The sequence below is a fragment of the Eleutherodactylus coqui genome, chromosome 6 (assembly GCF_035609145.1).
Source record: "Eleutherodactylus coqui strain aEleCoq1 chromosome 6, aEleCoq1.hap1, whole genome shotgun sequence".
NCBI lineage: Eukaryota > Metazoa > Chordata > Amphibia > Anura > Eleutherodactylidae > Eleutherodactylus > Eleutherodactylus coqui.
In genome coordinates, this window is record NC_089842.1 from 70,422,874 (window position 1) to 70,439,621 (window position 16,748).

Here is a 16,748-nt window from a genome sequence, read left to right on the forward strand (position 1 = left end):
TCATTTAAAGCAAAAAAAAGGTGTTAAAAAGGGAAAATTGTTTACAAAGCTTACGTTTTATCTCCCCTCACGGATCATATCCATGAGGAAGGATAAAATTACATACCTAAGGCCCCCGGATTTATCCACAGACCCTCTCCCAGCTTCTGTGCACGCGCCCATCGCCAAAGCGGCAGACGCATGCGCCAAATCTGTGGATTGCCAGGGTAATTTACAATCTCCCTGCTCTTGGCTATAAAACTTAGCCGAGAGCCTGGAGATTTCACGGGGGGCCGTGTTTAGCAGTTCCTGGTCACGTGTTCGCTGTTAGCCAATGGATAATGGCGATCACGTAAAAGTAAAAAAAAAGTTGAAGTTTCATCTCCCCTCACCAATGCGATTGGTGAGAGGAGGTGAAACTTTTTACCAAAGGCCTCCGTATTTGAACCCCGACGTGTTCCCCCTCTGTGGAGCTTCTTGAAATTCTGCGCATGCCACCGCCGGCAAAATGCCAGACTGTCACGTCCCCAGCTAAGAGGGCTTTAATCCAAAGAGGATGCATGTGTTTATGTCCTCTAGGATTAAAGCCGACTTAGCTAAAACGTAAAAAGGCAATGGGGCTGTCACTAAGGGGTTAAAAGGTATATTTCCTTTGCAAATTTAACTAAGTATCAATCTGTACAGAGAATAAGTGAAGGAGGATCTGCTGATTGTTGGGTGTGAATGTAAAAAAAAAATCATGACTCATTCGAACCGAAAGTGTAAGGAACAGCTTTAAGTTTCTTTCAGTCTCCTGAAGCAGACAAGCAGGTAAGTTCAATGTTACATTAGGTGTTTTCTCTTGGGAAGGGGGCTTGTAAATATATATGAAGTTTTAACTGCAATCTCACAGGTTCTGAATACAGGCATTTATATATGGAAATATATTGTTCTTTGATATCAGAACTGGAGTTACATTTTTAGTTCCACCTTCAGGATAATGAATGTGAGATAGTAAATGTCACTGCTTCAGCGTTCCCACTGCCGGACTCTACAGTCAGGGAAGAGACGAGCTCTCTTGGTGCCTAAAGCAGGGCATTTAGGATATACCCCTAGGCTTGGCAATTGTAACATGATAGTCAGATAATAGGTGCATGGACAATCGCTCATCAGCTCTGAGTCACCAGGTAAGGCCAGGTTCATATCTCTGTCGGAGATTTTGTCTTCTTTCTTAGTTCTGGGAGCAGAAAAAGGGAATCCCCAGGCTAAACGGATCCATGTTATGAGGGAACCAAATAAAACACCGAGCAGACACTATTGGCTAGGATAGACCAGAAGCAATGGGATGAAACTGAAGGAGAGGAGACACAGATTAGATATTAGAAAAAATATGTTGACAGTGAGGGTGATCAATGAGGGTTGGACCCGATGACCCTAGAGGTCTCTTCTAAATCCACCATTCTATGATTCTATGACTATAACATGATCCCTTCGGTTTCCACTCAGCTACCCGGCATTTTACCAAAAGAAAAAAGCACTGCATGCAGTGCTATTTGTTCTGGTACTTTGTGCTGGATCTGCCACTGAACCTCCGAACATAGGTCACAGCGCAAGTATGAACCTGACCTAACATACATATTTGGCTCTGTGGAGCATACATATTATGTCTGTGTGTTACATCCATAGATGGCATCAAACAGTATTATCGGACACTCAGGAATGTCATTCAATTTTTAAGAAGTGCATTGTTTTTGAATTAATTAGGCTGAACCCCTCCCCTAGGCAGTTGCCTACTTTGCCTGCCTTTTGCCACAGCTCTACACACAGAAGACCACAGAAATCTCTCCCCCACCCCCCCCCTCTTGCCGCTCCCTAAATCTTTTCAAACAAGTAGGCAGTTATTCAAAAAAAGAGAGATCCTCGCTCGAGTAGTTGCCCTAACAGACATGCTCACTCACCTCTAAAAGAGATCCAAGAAAGGAGTGCTTGTGTCGCTGGTAGTTAACGTGAATTTAAGATTACACTCGTTATTGTTTATATACTCTCCAAAGCTCTCCACGGTCCCCCCAGTAGCATCATTTATAGTGTTCCTCGGAATGATTATTATATCGTCAATATAACGATGATAGTGTACCATGTGGCCATGGAAAGGATCGTCATCAGAAAAAATAAAAAAAATTCCTCCCACCAACTCATTACTATGATAGCACTGGTGGGGGAGGATTTAGACCCCATAGGGGCACCAGAAACCTGTAAATAAAATTTAGTATCAAACATAAAGGAATTATGCTTCAATAAAAAAAATCCACTCTCCAATATAAGATTTTTTAGATGTAAATCATATTGATGTATTTATTTAAATGGAATTTGACTGCTTCCATGGCCACGTGGTGAGGAATGCAAGAGTACAAATTACCAACGTCGCACAGAACCCATCTATAACTGGGCAACCAAACCACACTCTGCATGATCTGGATGGCACGTTCACTGTCCACCAAATAACCAGGTGTCCTGTGTACTAAAGGTTGCAGGGATCGATGTCCCTACTGCTCAGTCAGTCAAAGCAATGCTGGATGAACCAATGCGATGGCTGTGATTGGTTTATCCAGCGCTGCATTGATTAGCTAAACAGTGGTGGAAGAACCAATCAGCAGCGATCGCGTTGTAGAGGCGGGATTTATGAATTGGCTGAGACACGACCAATCACAGCCATCGCATTGGTTCATCCAGCGCTGCATTTATTGGCTGAGCAGCGCTAGAAGAACGAATCCGAGCCATCGCTTCCTGGAGGTGGGAATTATGAATCCCATTATTAGGAAGTGATGTTGGCTGAGGACTATGTGAACTGTGCCGAACCTCTAGAAAGCAGCGGGAGGGACATGGGAATTGTTTTTTTTTAATGTAGTGTAGCTAGGGCTTATTTTCAGGGTAGGGCTTATATTTCAAGCCTCCCTGAAAATTAGGCTAGGGGTTATATTTGAAGAAACAGATTAGTAGTGAACCATAATTAATTACTCTAGAGAACACGTTTCTATTATTCCAGAGTTTAATGGTGGGGCTGAGAGCTTTCCAGGCACATACCGTATGCCGGAAAAAAAAAGTTATATGAGACATAAAAACTAGAAGATATTTGATATTGTATATTTAAAGGGGTTATCCCCTTCTGAACTATAGTTGTTGCAGAGTTTAAGTTGATTGTAATAACTTTCTGTGACAAGTTATCTTATCTTAAACCATTGAAGAGATATTTTCATCTTAACACAACAAAAACCATTGTAAAGCACCTCAAAGGACACAGAAAGTCATCTTAATGTCTTAAGATCCAGGTTAAACTTTGCTACATCTGTATCGGTGACCAATCCTCAGGATAGGCCATGAATAGTGTTGCTCACCTTGATCAGCCAGGCAATAAAAGCCCCCCAATTTTAGCAAAGTTAGTAAATTGGTAAAGTCAAACCAATTATTAGCAAAAAACCCATAATGTCTGCTGCAGAGGTCAGTGTTCAGCCAATCATCAGCCAGGGTGCCTTGCGATGTCACTGTGTCCGCCCTCTTGCATATGAGCAGCAGTTTCATTGGACGCCTGTATCACATGACCTAACCATATGTAACACAGGCACAGTGTAACCAACAGCCATTTTACAGTTAAGCACAGGACAGAGAATTTGCATCACGTCTATATGCCTATATAACATGTGGTCTGTTGTTAGGGACAGATATTCTACAGAGAGAGGACATATTGCTGCTGGTGTGAAAGCTTGTATACTGGGGTTATATTGGAGGGACCAGAGAAAGAAGCTAGATCATGTTTATATGCCTATATAACATGTAGTCTGTTAGGGACAGATATTCTACAGATGATATATTGATACTGATGTGAAAGCCTGTATACCAGGGGTATATTAGAGGGCCCAGAGAAAGCAGCTGCATCACATTTATAAGCCTATGCGCATCAATAAAATTGTACAGCAGCACACATTTCAGCAAGTAAATAAATACCGAGCGGTATAAACACAATGAATGGATGCATAGCCTCCCCGCACTGGATCCTAAATCCAGCTGTCACTTCAATCCCTCAACGCATAAAGGACGCAGCATCCACGGCAAATGTATAGATCCTAATAGCACACTTTATTCCATGCGGTCCAAATGATGGCAGACAGCGACGTTTTGATCCGTAAGGATCTTTGTCAAGCTCATCACATACACTAAAAACACATGCTTATATACACCCCCATCTACATACTAATTACATACCAATAAAATGATGATCAGCTGTGCATTTCATCATCAATCTGTGCCGGAGAATGCATATCACACCGGTGCTGTATCAGAAACTACGCATATGGCCCGTCATCAGGGCGCGTAGTATGATCCGAACCGACCGTGTATGCGCAGGATTTGCAAACTCTCGCGGGACTTCTTCGGAGTGACAGTTCACCATAGAAACTCTGAACAGTGACGGCGCATGCGTAAAGCAGCCGTGTTGTCAGTTACTAGGGTAACAATAGCTTCCTTATATCTCCCACACTCCCGAGATACTACAATTAATCTCACATCAGCAGTACCATAATAACGCTAGCAACCGCAGGCTCAGCAGCGAAATATAATGACTGGTGCCCTAGGCGCCATATCCAAAAGTATAGTAGGTCTTTCAAGAATTATCTAAAAGGGATTGTTTAATATCTAGCCCCTCGACCACTAGATAAATCTGGCCCCACAACAGTTGTTTATACCAGCACCAATTACCTTCCATATAACACCAGTATATAAAGGAATTAAGGAATAAGGATTTCTCACTTCTATCTTTATTAAATAGTATTCAAATGAGTTTATCTATATATATAAAGACGAAAGCCCTCACTGACTCACTGACTCACTGACTGACTCACTGACTGACTGACTCGCCACTAATTCTCTCACTTCCTGATATCGTAGAAGCATGAAATTTGGCACGAGCATTGATTATATCATGAATAGGGAAAGCTAATGGGTCCCAACTCGATTATTCAATTTTAAGCGCAAAAGAATTAGCGTCCAAATTTTACATACGAAATCTAATTCTCTCACTTCCCGATGTCATAGAAATTTGGCACGAGCATTGATTATGTCATGAATAGGAAAAGCTAATGGGTCCCAACGCGATTATATAATTCTAAGTGCAAAAGAATTAGCGTCCAAATTTTATGTACATAATCTAATTCTCTTACTCCCCAATGTTATAGAAATTTGGCAGGAGCATTGATTATGTCATAAGTAGGAAAAGTTAATGGGTTGCAACTCGATTATTCAGTTCTAAGCACAAAAGAATTAGCGTCCAAATTTTACGTACGTAATCTAATTCTCTCACTTCCTGATGCAACAAATAATTACACAAATTTTTACCGCACAAATGGGAAATTTGCCATGACCATTCTTTTCGTATTAAATATTTGAAATTTAAAGGGTTGCAACTTGATTATTCAATCCTATGCATAAAAGTAAGTGACACCCTATGTAATGTAACTAATAACACACATCTGTACTGCACAAACTTGAAATTTGGCATGACCATTCCTATGTTATGTAACTAATAACATATCTGTATCCTGCAATATATGAGACAGTTATCGTCTCAGCAAAACAAAATGCATTTAGAAATATGAGTATATACTGACAGGAATAAAACTTACTGTCGTATGTATTGAAAGGCTGTAAAGTACAAAAGGAAGTGGACATGGACTGCTGGGATGGAGTATGCCTTTAAGTATAACAGGGGGCTGCAACCTTCAGTCTGCATAGGAAATTTGAATAAAAAGGGGCGTTACCTTTCTGGGTAAAAATGAGGAGAGTGTGTGAGGTGGCCCATTCTGTGGGGTGACATTTTCACATACAGTCTGAGATAAATCTCTCTCCTATCTGCCTATACACTGACAGGAATCTAACTGACCTGTGTGTAATGAGCAGCGTGTGTGAGGTGGACATTTTGTGGGGTGACATTTTCACATACAGTCTGAGATAATTATCTCTCCTATCTGCCTATACATTGAGAGGAATCTATCTGATCTGTATGTTATGAGCAGCGTGTGTGAGGTGGCACATTCTGGGGATTACATTTTCATATACAGTCAGAGATAAATCTCTCTCCTATCTGCCTATACACTGAGAGGAATCTATCTGATCTGTATGCTATGAGCAGCGTGTGAGAGGTGGTACATTCTGTGGCTTGACATTTTCAAAAATCTACCTTTTTAGTTTTAATGAGGAATTATTATTTCCTTTTAAAATTCAATTGTTTTCTTATTTGTTTTTTACAACTCTTTTTAATTTAATTTTTTATTTTATATACGTCACATGGTTACCTCCACATGGTGTTTCCTGGGTAACGCAAAGAACCAAACAAAATGGTGAACATATTTTTTTCCTCGGTATCTCTAAAGTAACCACGACTTCATAAGATTTCCCATGTGAACACCAGATAAACCCCAGTACCAAATTAACTGAGGCGAAGCCGGATATATCAGCTAGTCATATATATAGCAAAAACATATTTATATCACAACATCGGAGAAGGCTCTTTTCAGCACTATGCTTATACATCATGTAACTGCATCGACCCTTTAAACTGTACCCCAATCTGCCCAAAGGTTTGCTCTAATTTATTGCAGCATATTTGTGGTACACAACTCTCCGGGACAGGCCCAACGACGGACGCACCTAACAAGAAATAATAAATAAAAAAAGTGTATATATTCAGTCAACAGTAGGCCAAAACAGGGTTCAAAACTGCAACAATACATAATCATAAGCATATCATGGTACTATAATCAATATTCAGACCATTAGGTGACTGCGTGTCTAAATTGAAGATGCATCTCATTTCTTTCTGCTTTAGAATTTTTTCTCGATCGCCTCCCGTAATGCTCACAGGGACATCATCAATTACTCTAAATTTAGGCTGGCTGACAGCATGACCCGCAGCCGCAAAACGTTTAGGGATGGGCAAGTCGATTTTCCGGTTTCTGATTGTGCTTTTATGGTTTAAGATACGTGTGCAGATCTCTGTTGTTGTCTCCCCTATGTATGTCAAGCCACAAGGGCATATCACCATATATATTACATTGGTGGATCGGCACGTGTATCTCCTCCTAATTTGATACTTGCTGCCAGTACGTGGATGGTTAAACGAATCACCACTCAAGAGGTTGTTGCAGCACGAGTATCCGAGACAGGGAAAATTACCTCTCTTAGATTGTCCCAACACTGTTGGATTTTGTCTGGGAATCACACCCTGACTGTGTACCAATCTGTCCCGGATGCTCGTGCCACGTCTCTAAAATTCGTCTATGAAATTCCTCCACTGATGGACAGTTCTTGCTTAGGATCGAACAATGACGTTGGATAATGGACAAAATTCTTCTACTTAAAGGTCCATAGGTCAATACAAATGAAATTCATGGAGGTTTCGGTTCCCTGGCTTTCGAAAACAAAAACTCAGAACGCAGTATTGACCTTGCCCTGTCAGCAGCTGATTTGACTATCCTCTCTGGATACCCATTAGCGAGAAATTTGCTGCACATTTCATCAAGTTGGAGATCCCCTTTCTCCTCCGTGGTAATTCTGCGGACCCTCAGACATTGACTGCATGGTAGCCCTTCAACAAGGCTCCTAGCATGGCAACTTGTATATTGGAGCGAGTTATTGCGGCCAGTCTCTTTGCGAAAAAGGTCTGTCTCCAAATTGACACTCCTTTTGGTTACCCATGCATCCAAAAATTGGATCTCATCCGGGGACCATGTCAACTTAATTTCAGTTCTGGTAACAATTTGTCAAGAAATTAATGGAATGCTAATAATTCATGAACTGTGCTGTTTCAAAGGATGAAAATGTCATCTATGTATCTCCCCCAGCACAAGACGTGCTTCCAGTGTGGAGATACATAGATCAACGTCCTCTCAATGTGATACATATACATGCCCGCATAAGTCGGGGCCAAATTAGACCCCATCGTGGTGCCCTGATGCTGCCTACAAAAGATGTTATTAAATACAAAAAATTATTCTGTAGAATGAATTCAAGCAGCGTCAGGGCAAATTGCAGGCATGCATTGGACCACTGTGACGACATTATGCAGTCTCTGAACGCCTCTAGGCCTCGGTTATGTGTAATATTGATGTATAAAGACACCACGTCCATGTTAGGAGGAGGCTTACTGCTGGTGGTGGTGGTGCCCGGCACAGGCGTGTCAGTCCTCCCGGCGCTGGTGGCGGCCGCGGTGTCGCTACTCGGGGTTCCCCCGTGGCTGTGGGCGTCCGGGCTGGTCGGTGGTGTGGGTCCCTCTGCACCCCAGGGCAGGGCTCTGGCGGTCGGGCTCGGAGTTCTCCTGTTAGGAGGCGTGGACAGACCATTAGCGTGTTTGCTAACACCCGCTCTAGTATTTCTGTCTTAGTATCTGACTTGGCTTCCCTTGACTCTGATCTTGTCTTCTCCTCGGCTTTCTTGCACTGTTGTCAGCTATTTAAACCTTCTATTCTTGACTCTGAGATTATTGTGTTGTTCTGTCGTTTGGTTAGTTGGTCTTCTCTGTTCCTTCTCCACGGTGTTCCCCTTAGTACAGGGTAGGGACCACCGCCCAGTTGTCGCCCTTGGGTTTAGCCCAGGGGGGCAAGTAGGCAGAGACAGGGGAGAGGGCTGGTGCAGGGACTTCCTGCCCTTGGTTCCTAACCAGTCCTGACAGTGCAAAGTAACCAAGATCGTGGTGTCCAATACTTCCATCCTACTCAATTTGACCAAAAAATCTCCCATATCTTTTATGTAGGATGCCGCTCCCGTTGCATGTTCTCTTAATATATGATCCAAAAATCTAGAGGAGATGTTGAATAAAGAACCTCACCTGGAGACAGTGCATCTCCCAGGTGGATTGTCTAAATGTTTATGGATGGGAGAACATATAAACAGGGCGCAATGGAATATTTGACAAATAGAAATTCGGCTAGTTTGTGATCAATTGTCCCCGCAGATTGTGCCTTCTCAATTATCAGCAATAGCTGTGCCTGATACTTGGATGTAGGGTGCCCTCTGAGGCGTTCATAGATCTGGCCATCGCCTAACTGTCTCAAAGTATCAGCCACATATGCGAAGGTGTCCATGACAACCATTGCTCTGCCTCTATCGGTCGGTTTTATAGTAACACTCGTGTCCTGACCTGAAGAGCGCAAAGCTCCATATTCTTCTCTGGACAGATTAGAGTGCTGGCCAAACGCATATGCCTTGTTCCAAAGTCTCTGGAGCTCCCCTTTAAACAATTTACTATACGCCTCTACAGTGGGATCAATCACCGGAGGAGAAAAACGACTCTTGTTGCGCAGTCCAACTCCCCTCGAGGTAAAAGCTATTGTTACCCTAGTAACTGACTATGCAGCTGCTTAACACATGCACCGTCACTGTTCAGAGCTTGTATGGTGAACTGTGACTCCAACATAGTCCCGTGAGAGCTTGTTAATCCCGCGCATGCGCGGTTGATTCGGGTACAGCCTGAGGCTAGCCATGACGGGATCATTCCACGCACCCTGTGTTTTTAGTGTATGTGATGAGCTTGACAAAGATCCTTAGGGATCGAAACGTCGCTGTCTGCCATCATTTGGACCGCATGGAATAAAGTGTTCTTTTAGGATCTATACATTTGCCGTGGATGCTGCGTCCTTTATGCGTTGAGGGATTGACGTTTATAAGCCTATATAACACGTGTTCTGTTGTTAGGGACAGATATTCTACAGGAGATATATTGCTGGTGTGAAAGCTTGTAGACCAGCAGCAAACTTAAATGAGGGTCTATTGGAGGGAGCAGAGAAATAAGCTGCATCATGTTTATCTATACATACAAAATGAAATGTTGACTCACTGACTGATTCATCAACAAGGAGCCGAAACTACTGAAGTTAGAAACATAACATTTGGACGGCAGCTTCTTTGTATAAGGGTGAATGCAGACGGGTGGAAATTCCACAGTGAGATTCCTCACAGAATTTCCGCCCGTGCACGCTGCCATAGGATTGTATGCGTGCACGTAATTCTATGCAGACATCTGCGATTTGACTGCATGAAAACAAATCGTGGCATGTCCTATCTTTGTGCGAGCCTCACATAGGCCCGCACAGAAAGTCACTGGTGACGCGCCGGCTCTGGTCTGCATGAATCCCGTATCAAGGAAGTGATGTTGTATGAGCGGCTGAGGACTGCAGGCAGCGTGTCGGAGCTCCGGAGAGCAGCGGGAGGGACCTGGACCGAGTCTGCTAGGTAAGTATAATAAGACCTACCCCGAAAATAAGAAATAGTATCTCTTTGGGGGAAAAAATTAGTATAAGATGGAGTCTTATTTTCGGGGAAACATAGTATACCTGATCCTACTGTTATTGCATATCATATATTTTTATAACTGTATTTTGTTTCCCAGCTTCCAGCTCTTGAGACCATACATGACCAGACGAGAAGTCTAGTGAAAATTACAGATTATTTCGTATCAAAGCCCTTCACTGACAAAGGTAACATATATGGGATACCATGGAGCCTCTAACACGTCTGAGCCTACATTAATGACATGGTTTATATAATTACACTGTTCTTTGGAAATGCAGTACTATCGTCATCCGGGTGGGATGGAAGGAAAAAAAATGTGTTGAAAGCTGAAATTCCGATGTGTTCACCAATGTGGGTTCTAAGGAAAAGCAAGAGTTGCTATTTTGCTGAGAATCCATAGAAAATCCACAGCAATTCTACAAGATAAGGGCGCATTCACATGGCCGTATAACAAAATACGCTCGCTCCTGGGCAACTGTTTTGCGCAGTGAAGAAGGGTACTTATCTATCGTGCCTGTGCACAATACTGTGTGTATTTGCGCAGGCACCGGTAGTTTACATGGGCGGGGGAATCCCTACACCCTGATTTAAATGGCTAATAAGCCAAACGAGGTGCCAGTGTGCGTGGGTTTGCACGGCATATTGCGCATACCTACGCATATATATGTGTACACCTCCTAAAGACCTCTATGGGGCTTCTAAGCAGGTCCTAAATTTTTTGCACCCAAGAGAACCGCACACGGAAAAGAAAAATGAGAATTAGCCCATTGAAATCAATGGGTTCTATTCTCCACACATTGCGTAAAAGCACGCTAAAATATGGTTGTGTAAAGAAGCCCCAATATGCATGTTGCTCTATGCACAGCTTCTAAAGCACATTTTCTTCCTTTGTTAGAGCCAAGTAGCTGTGACGCAGCAGTTCAGGAGGGTTACTGGTTTCGGAGCTGCTGTCAAGTGTACGCTCTTGCTTTATCCACCTTCCCCTTAGATGGTGGTTGGGTATAGTAATCCAGTGATAGATCCTAAAGTACCTGTGGAAGTGCATCAGGTTGACTATCGTGACCAGGAAGCGGATCTGTAGCAGCCAGGAGCCAATCAGAGCCAGGAACTCTTACCAGAACTACAGGCATTGTGTCTGCAACATTAGGAACCGAGAGAAGCCATTGACCTAGCACCAGTTTTGCTGAAAATCATTTAATTGGAGAGCTCAAGCTATAACTTGTTACATGGCACTTTTGTTTTGTCTTTTAGAAGAGAGACCTAGCTCTACCCCAGCCATCAATAACAGCGGAGAACAGGACGAAAGTATGTTTCACATTGGGAAGAGTGGATCAACAATCATACAAACACTCAAGAAAAAAAGGGAAAGGTTTACTGATCCTGAGCTCCATAAACTTGTAGACACAACCCTAGAGCATTTTCGGCCACTATTTGGAACTAAAGCACTTAATGCCGCTGGCAAAGATGCCATCTGGGATAGGGTACAAAAGGAGGTTAACAAAGTAGGTGGCAGGCGACACACAAGGGAGAAATGCAAGAAGAGATGGGCGGACTACAAGAGGAAAGTTAAGCAAATTATCGATAAGCAGAAAACGCAGTCCTCCACGGATGGTTCGATGCCGCCTCTCAAAGACATTTTATCCTCAAGGCAGATAATGGTGGCTAAGTTCTATAAAATGGATGCAAGTGATAGCCAAAAAATTAAAATCCCTGACAAATCTTCAGCGGATACAGGTAAATATTTATTATTATGTGTAATACTATAAATCTATCCCTAATGATTGTCATGCTAAAGAACCAACTATGGTAGATCATGCATGAGATAGCATAAAATTGTTACCAGTGGAAACCAACCAGATTCTTAATGCCGGTTACAAAATAAAGGCAAAGAGTAGAAAATGTCATTGTCTTCTGATCAACAAATTATTTATATGTAACTCCCTTAGAAATTAATGGAGAGAGACACACACAACACAGCCCATAGCCACATCACCTGGCAGTGCAGGGGTCAGGGACTGAAAAGTATTCATCTAATACATCAGTCACAACTTTTATTTCCCTACATTATCTTTTTATAAGAAACCTATCATCACAACGTATATATTTTAAAATATTTGTAAAATATATTTTGATATATATCTGTCAATCAACAATTTCAATTTCAACTTAGTTGTGTAGATTGAGAAAGAAAGAGCAGAGTCATTTCATTATCATAAAATCTAGAAGATAGATTATTGGCAGGATAGCAACACTATATAGCCCCCTACAAATAAGGTTCTGTATGCAGCTACTCTGCCACTAATAAACTGCATTTGGTATTGCAGATCACTTTTACTCTAATGAATATTGTTAGCTGCAACATCAAACACTGCCCATTGCTGTTTCTTACAATATAGACCCAAATAGTTACACAAAATAGCAGAATAGTCATATATTACATTGTGGAATTATTGATGAATGTTTTTTATTACCGTGTTTCCCCGAAAGTAAGACAGTGTCTTACTTTCTTTTTATCCCCAAAAGCCAGACTATGTCTTACTTTCGGGGTATGTCTTATAATAAAAAAAAATCATTACTCACCTCCCCCAGCGTTCTGTCGCGCTCCGGCAGGATGTCGCTCGCTCCTCGTCCCCGGCGCAGCATTGCTTTCTGAATGCGGGGCTTGAAATCCCCGCCTCCAGAAAGCTAATACACACGCCGTCAGCCAGTTACAGCCATTCAATGACAGCATTGAATGGCTGTGATTGGCTGAAGGCGCACGTGGCTTCAGCCAATCACACTATTCAATGACATCATTGAATGGGTGTGATTGGCTGAAGCCACGTGCGCCTTCAGCCAATCACAGCCATTCAATGATGTCATTGAATAGTGTGATTGGCTGAGGCCACGTGCGCCTTCAGCCAATCACAGCCATTCTGTAACTGGCTGACGGCGTGTGTATTAGCTTTCTGGAGGCGGGGATTTCAAGCCCCCGCATTCAGAAAGCAATGCTGCGCCGGGGACGAGGAGCGAGCGACATCCTGCCGGAGCGCGACAGAACGCCGGGGGAGGTGAGTAATGATTTTTTTTTTCTACGGTATGTCTTACTTTCGGGGTACGGCTTACATTGGCCGACCCCCCTGACACCCCCGATACGTCTTACAATCGGGGGTGTCTTACTATCGGGGAAACACGGTATATAGACATTTTTTTTATTTGAGGGACAATGCTCTTTTAGCCAATTTACATCAAAACTGTGCATGGTGGAAATAACTATTACTTCTCTCTATTTGTATTTTCAAGGAGTATGTGCTTCCTCTAATAAAAATATCTTGACCTCCTGCTATATTATTGACCCGGAAGAGGAATTTATTCCTAGTCAAAACAAATCAGTTGAATCATCGACTTGCTTGCCAAGTACCAGCTACCAGGATGAATTAATTTCACAGTCTTATGAGGAGCCTCAGGCTGCAAGTGATCGGCACAACCCCATGGCAGTAAGCCGGTCTACACTGCCGAATACCGCCACTGAGTCACAACTACAACCAGAGACTCAGATGGATCAGTTAGTAGCACAGCAGAAGAATATCATTGAGGTGCTACAAAGCATGCAGAAGAATCTTACTGAAAGTCAGAGCAAAACACGCGATCTTGTGAGGCGCAGCTTTCTAGAGTTGCAGAAAACACTTTTTTCCCAGAAGAAGGCATCAAGTGATCACAGCGCAATGGTGGAGCTCAAACTGAATCTCCTCTGTACTAAACTGGATGAGATGAACAGCGCCTTCCAAGTTAAACACTTTCAAAAAATTCTTTCCAGCAACAATATCAGATACTCCAGGTATGAAGAGGACTAAGGACCAGAGCCCGTCTCCAACTGCTTTAAACAGATCTAATTACCATAAAAAACATCATCCAAGTATGGCTTCCTAAACACGGGTGAATGTGATATCGGGCCGAGAAACACGGCCCGATATCACACTTTGAAACTTGCGTTTTACCCGTGGATGCAAGGCGATTTTCAAGTAAAACCGCCACGTATCCCATCTGTGAAATTCTGATTCTCTTGCACAAGTTTCACGTACAATTGAGGATCGGAAGTGTTTCCCATTGGTTTCAATGGGAGACCTTGCATGCAAGAGCCATGCAATGCATTAAAAGTCCCATTGAAACCAATGAGTAATGCGTTCTGAGGAATGCAATAAGACTGCATGTCCACGGGTGTGAATCCACCGGCAATAGATTGCCACTGGATCATGCTGTGTGAAGCTTTCCATAGTGTTGCTATGGAAAGCGCAGCCGCGGTATCCACGAGCGGAGAATCATAGCAATTCTCCACTCGTGGGATTTAAATCGCGGCATGCTGCCATTCTCCACGGTGAGTCTATCTACAAGATAGGCTCACCGCAGAGACCTGACAGGTCTTATCCTTTTCCCCCGCGGCAGAATATCGCTGGCGATATTTGACAACGGCCGTGGATAGGGGGCCTTAGATAGAGCATGCCACAATTTTTCCTGCACAGCTCGTGTATATGACTCCATTCAAAAGCGTGGGGTTCATATTCTAACGAGATTTGTGCGTCTCGCAATGCACCAATCTTGCACGACTTTCTCGGCCGTGTGAAAGTGGCCTACATGAGTAGAAAATAAGGAGGGTTTCATCCGGACATAACTCTAGCACCCTCCATAAGCCTAGATAACGATGGGGTTCTATGGTGATCTAAGTTTGGTCCAGTAGAACAGCAGCGTGCCCTGGGTGTTACTGTAATACAGACACTAAACTGCAGCAGTAATGCGGTCATTTGTAGCGAAAACAAAAACTGGATGCAAAGGGCTGGAGAAGGACATATCTTCCTTATACTTTTCATCTCTTAAAGGGAATGTATCATCAGAAAGTGATATATTGTTAAAACCAAGATTTTTTTACTTTTGTATGTCACTACATATATTAAAAAATAAGCCACTGAGCCTGATAGTAATCTGACACTTCGTGTTCTGTAGAGAAAACGTTTCAGCAGTCACCTCATTATCATCACAGGCAGTATTACACTGAAAGGTAGTATGTGTATATAGATAACACAGGATCCACTATTCACAACAGTTGATGATTATATCCCACCTCCTCCTCCCTATAATTACCTCTGCACATGTCACAGAGCATGCCCACAACACTCTCCCATAGAAGTTAATGAGTCGCCCTCCTGTCCTTTGTGTCTACGACCTATGAGGCTGCTGTAAAGCTTAACTCTAAATGCAGTTAACAGTAGCTCAGACAAGATAGCCACTCCCATATGTATGTTCAGAAAATAAAGTAAAAAAGAATCTACAATTAGAAAATAAAAAAAAGAATTAAAAACGTGGTTTTGAGCTGCCTGTCCACAGGCGTAGCGGTATCCTGCGACGGATCTCCGCCGCGGGTGCCGCCGCCCGGGAGCAGGAACCTGCAGACTGATCTTCGCCGGTCAGCCTATCTGACAGATAGGCTGACCGCAGAGAACCACGGAGAATCGCGGCAAATCACAGCATGATGCTATTTGCCAGCCATGAGCAGAGAATCGCAATGATTCTCTGCTCGTGGACAGGGGGGAAGCCCTCTCCATAGCAACGCTATGGAGATCTTTCACTGCGTTCCCCACGGCTAGAATATCGCCACGGGGAACGCAATGAAAACTTGCCCGTGGACAGGCAGCCTAAGACAACCAGTATTGTTCTTTGTAGTGGTTTTCCATTATGATAACTGAATGATATTGTATTATAATTAGAGATGAGCGAACACCAAAATGTTCGGGTGCTCGTTATTCGGAACGAACTTCCCGCGATGCTCGAGGGTTCGTTTCGAACAACGAACCCCATTGAAGTCAATGGGCGACCAGAGCATTTTTGTATTTCGCCGATGCTCGCTAAGGTTTTCATGTGTGAAAATCTGGGCAATTCAACAAAGTGATGGGAACGACACAGCAACGGATAGGGCAGGCGAGGGGCTACATGTTGGGCTGCATCTCAAGTTCACAGGTCCCACTATTAAGCCACAATACCGGCAAGAGTGGGCCCCCCCCCCTCCCAACAACTTTTACTTCTGAAAAGCCCTCATTAGCATGGCATACCTTTGCTAAGCACCACACTAGCTACAACAAAGCACAATCACTGCCTGGATGACACTCCACTGCCACTTCTCCTGGGTTACATGCTGCCCAACCGCCCCCCCTCCCCCCCACAGCGCACACCAAAGTGTCCCTGCGCAGCCTTCAGCTGCCCTCATGCCACGCCACACTCATGTCTATTTAGAAGTGCGTCTGCCATGAGGAGGAACCGCAGGCACACACTGCAGAGGGTTGGCACGGCTAGGCAGCGACCCTCTTTAATAGGGGCGGGGCGATAGCCCACAATGCTGTACAGAACCAATGAGAAATAGAATCCTGTGCCACCGCCATCAGGAGCTGCACACGTGGGCATAGCAATGGGGAACCTATGTGCCACAC

At 43.4% G+C, this 16,748-nt stretch overlaps 2 protein-coding genes across 2 annotated transcripts in view; one reads left to right on the forward strand and one right to left on the reverse strand.

Annotated features, from left to right (window-relative positions):
- LOC136632226 (t-SNARE domain-containing protein 1-like) overlaps window positions 1-16,748 on the reverse strand; it is a 249,357-nt gene that overhangs the window by 44,235 nt on the left and 188,374 nt on the right. The gene's annotated exons all lie outside the window — the stretch shown is intronic.
- On the forward strand, window positions 736-16,022 carry LOC136632223 (t-SNARE domain-containing protein 1-like). Its single transcript, XM_066606957.1, has 4 exons — window positions 736-789; window positions 10,391-10,478; window positions 11,545-12,027; window positions 13,576-16,022. Exons 3-4 carry the CDS (start codon window positions 11,601-11,603, stop codon window positions 14,124-14,126), a joined length of 978 nt encoding a protein of 325 aa, XP_066463054.1. The 5' UTR covers window positions 736-789; window positions 10,391-10,478; window positions 11,545-11,600; the 3' UTR covers window positions 14,127-16,022.

Excerpts from the sequence above, each read along its gene's own strand:
- LOC136632223 (XM_066606957.1), top strand. The coding sequence starts at position 11,601 with ATGTTTCACATTGGGAAGAGTGGATCAACAATCATACAAACACTCAAG. Across the intron at positions 12,028-13,575 it reads CAAATCTTCAGCGGATACAG|GAGTATGTGCTTCCTCTAAT; the intron begins GTAAATATTTAT and ends TGTATTTTCAAG.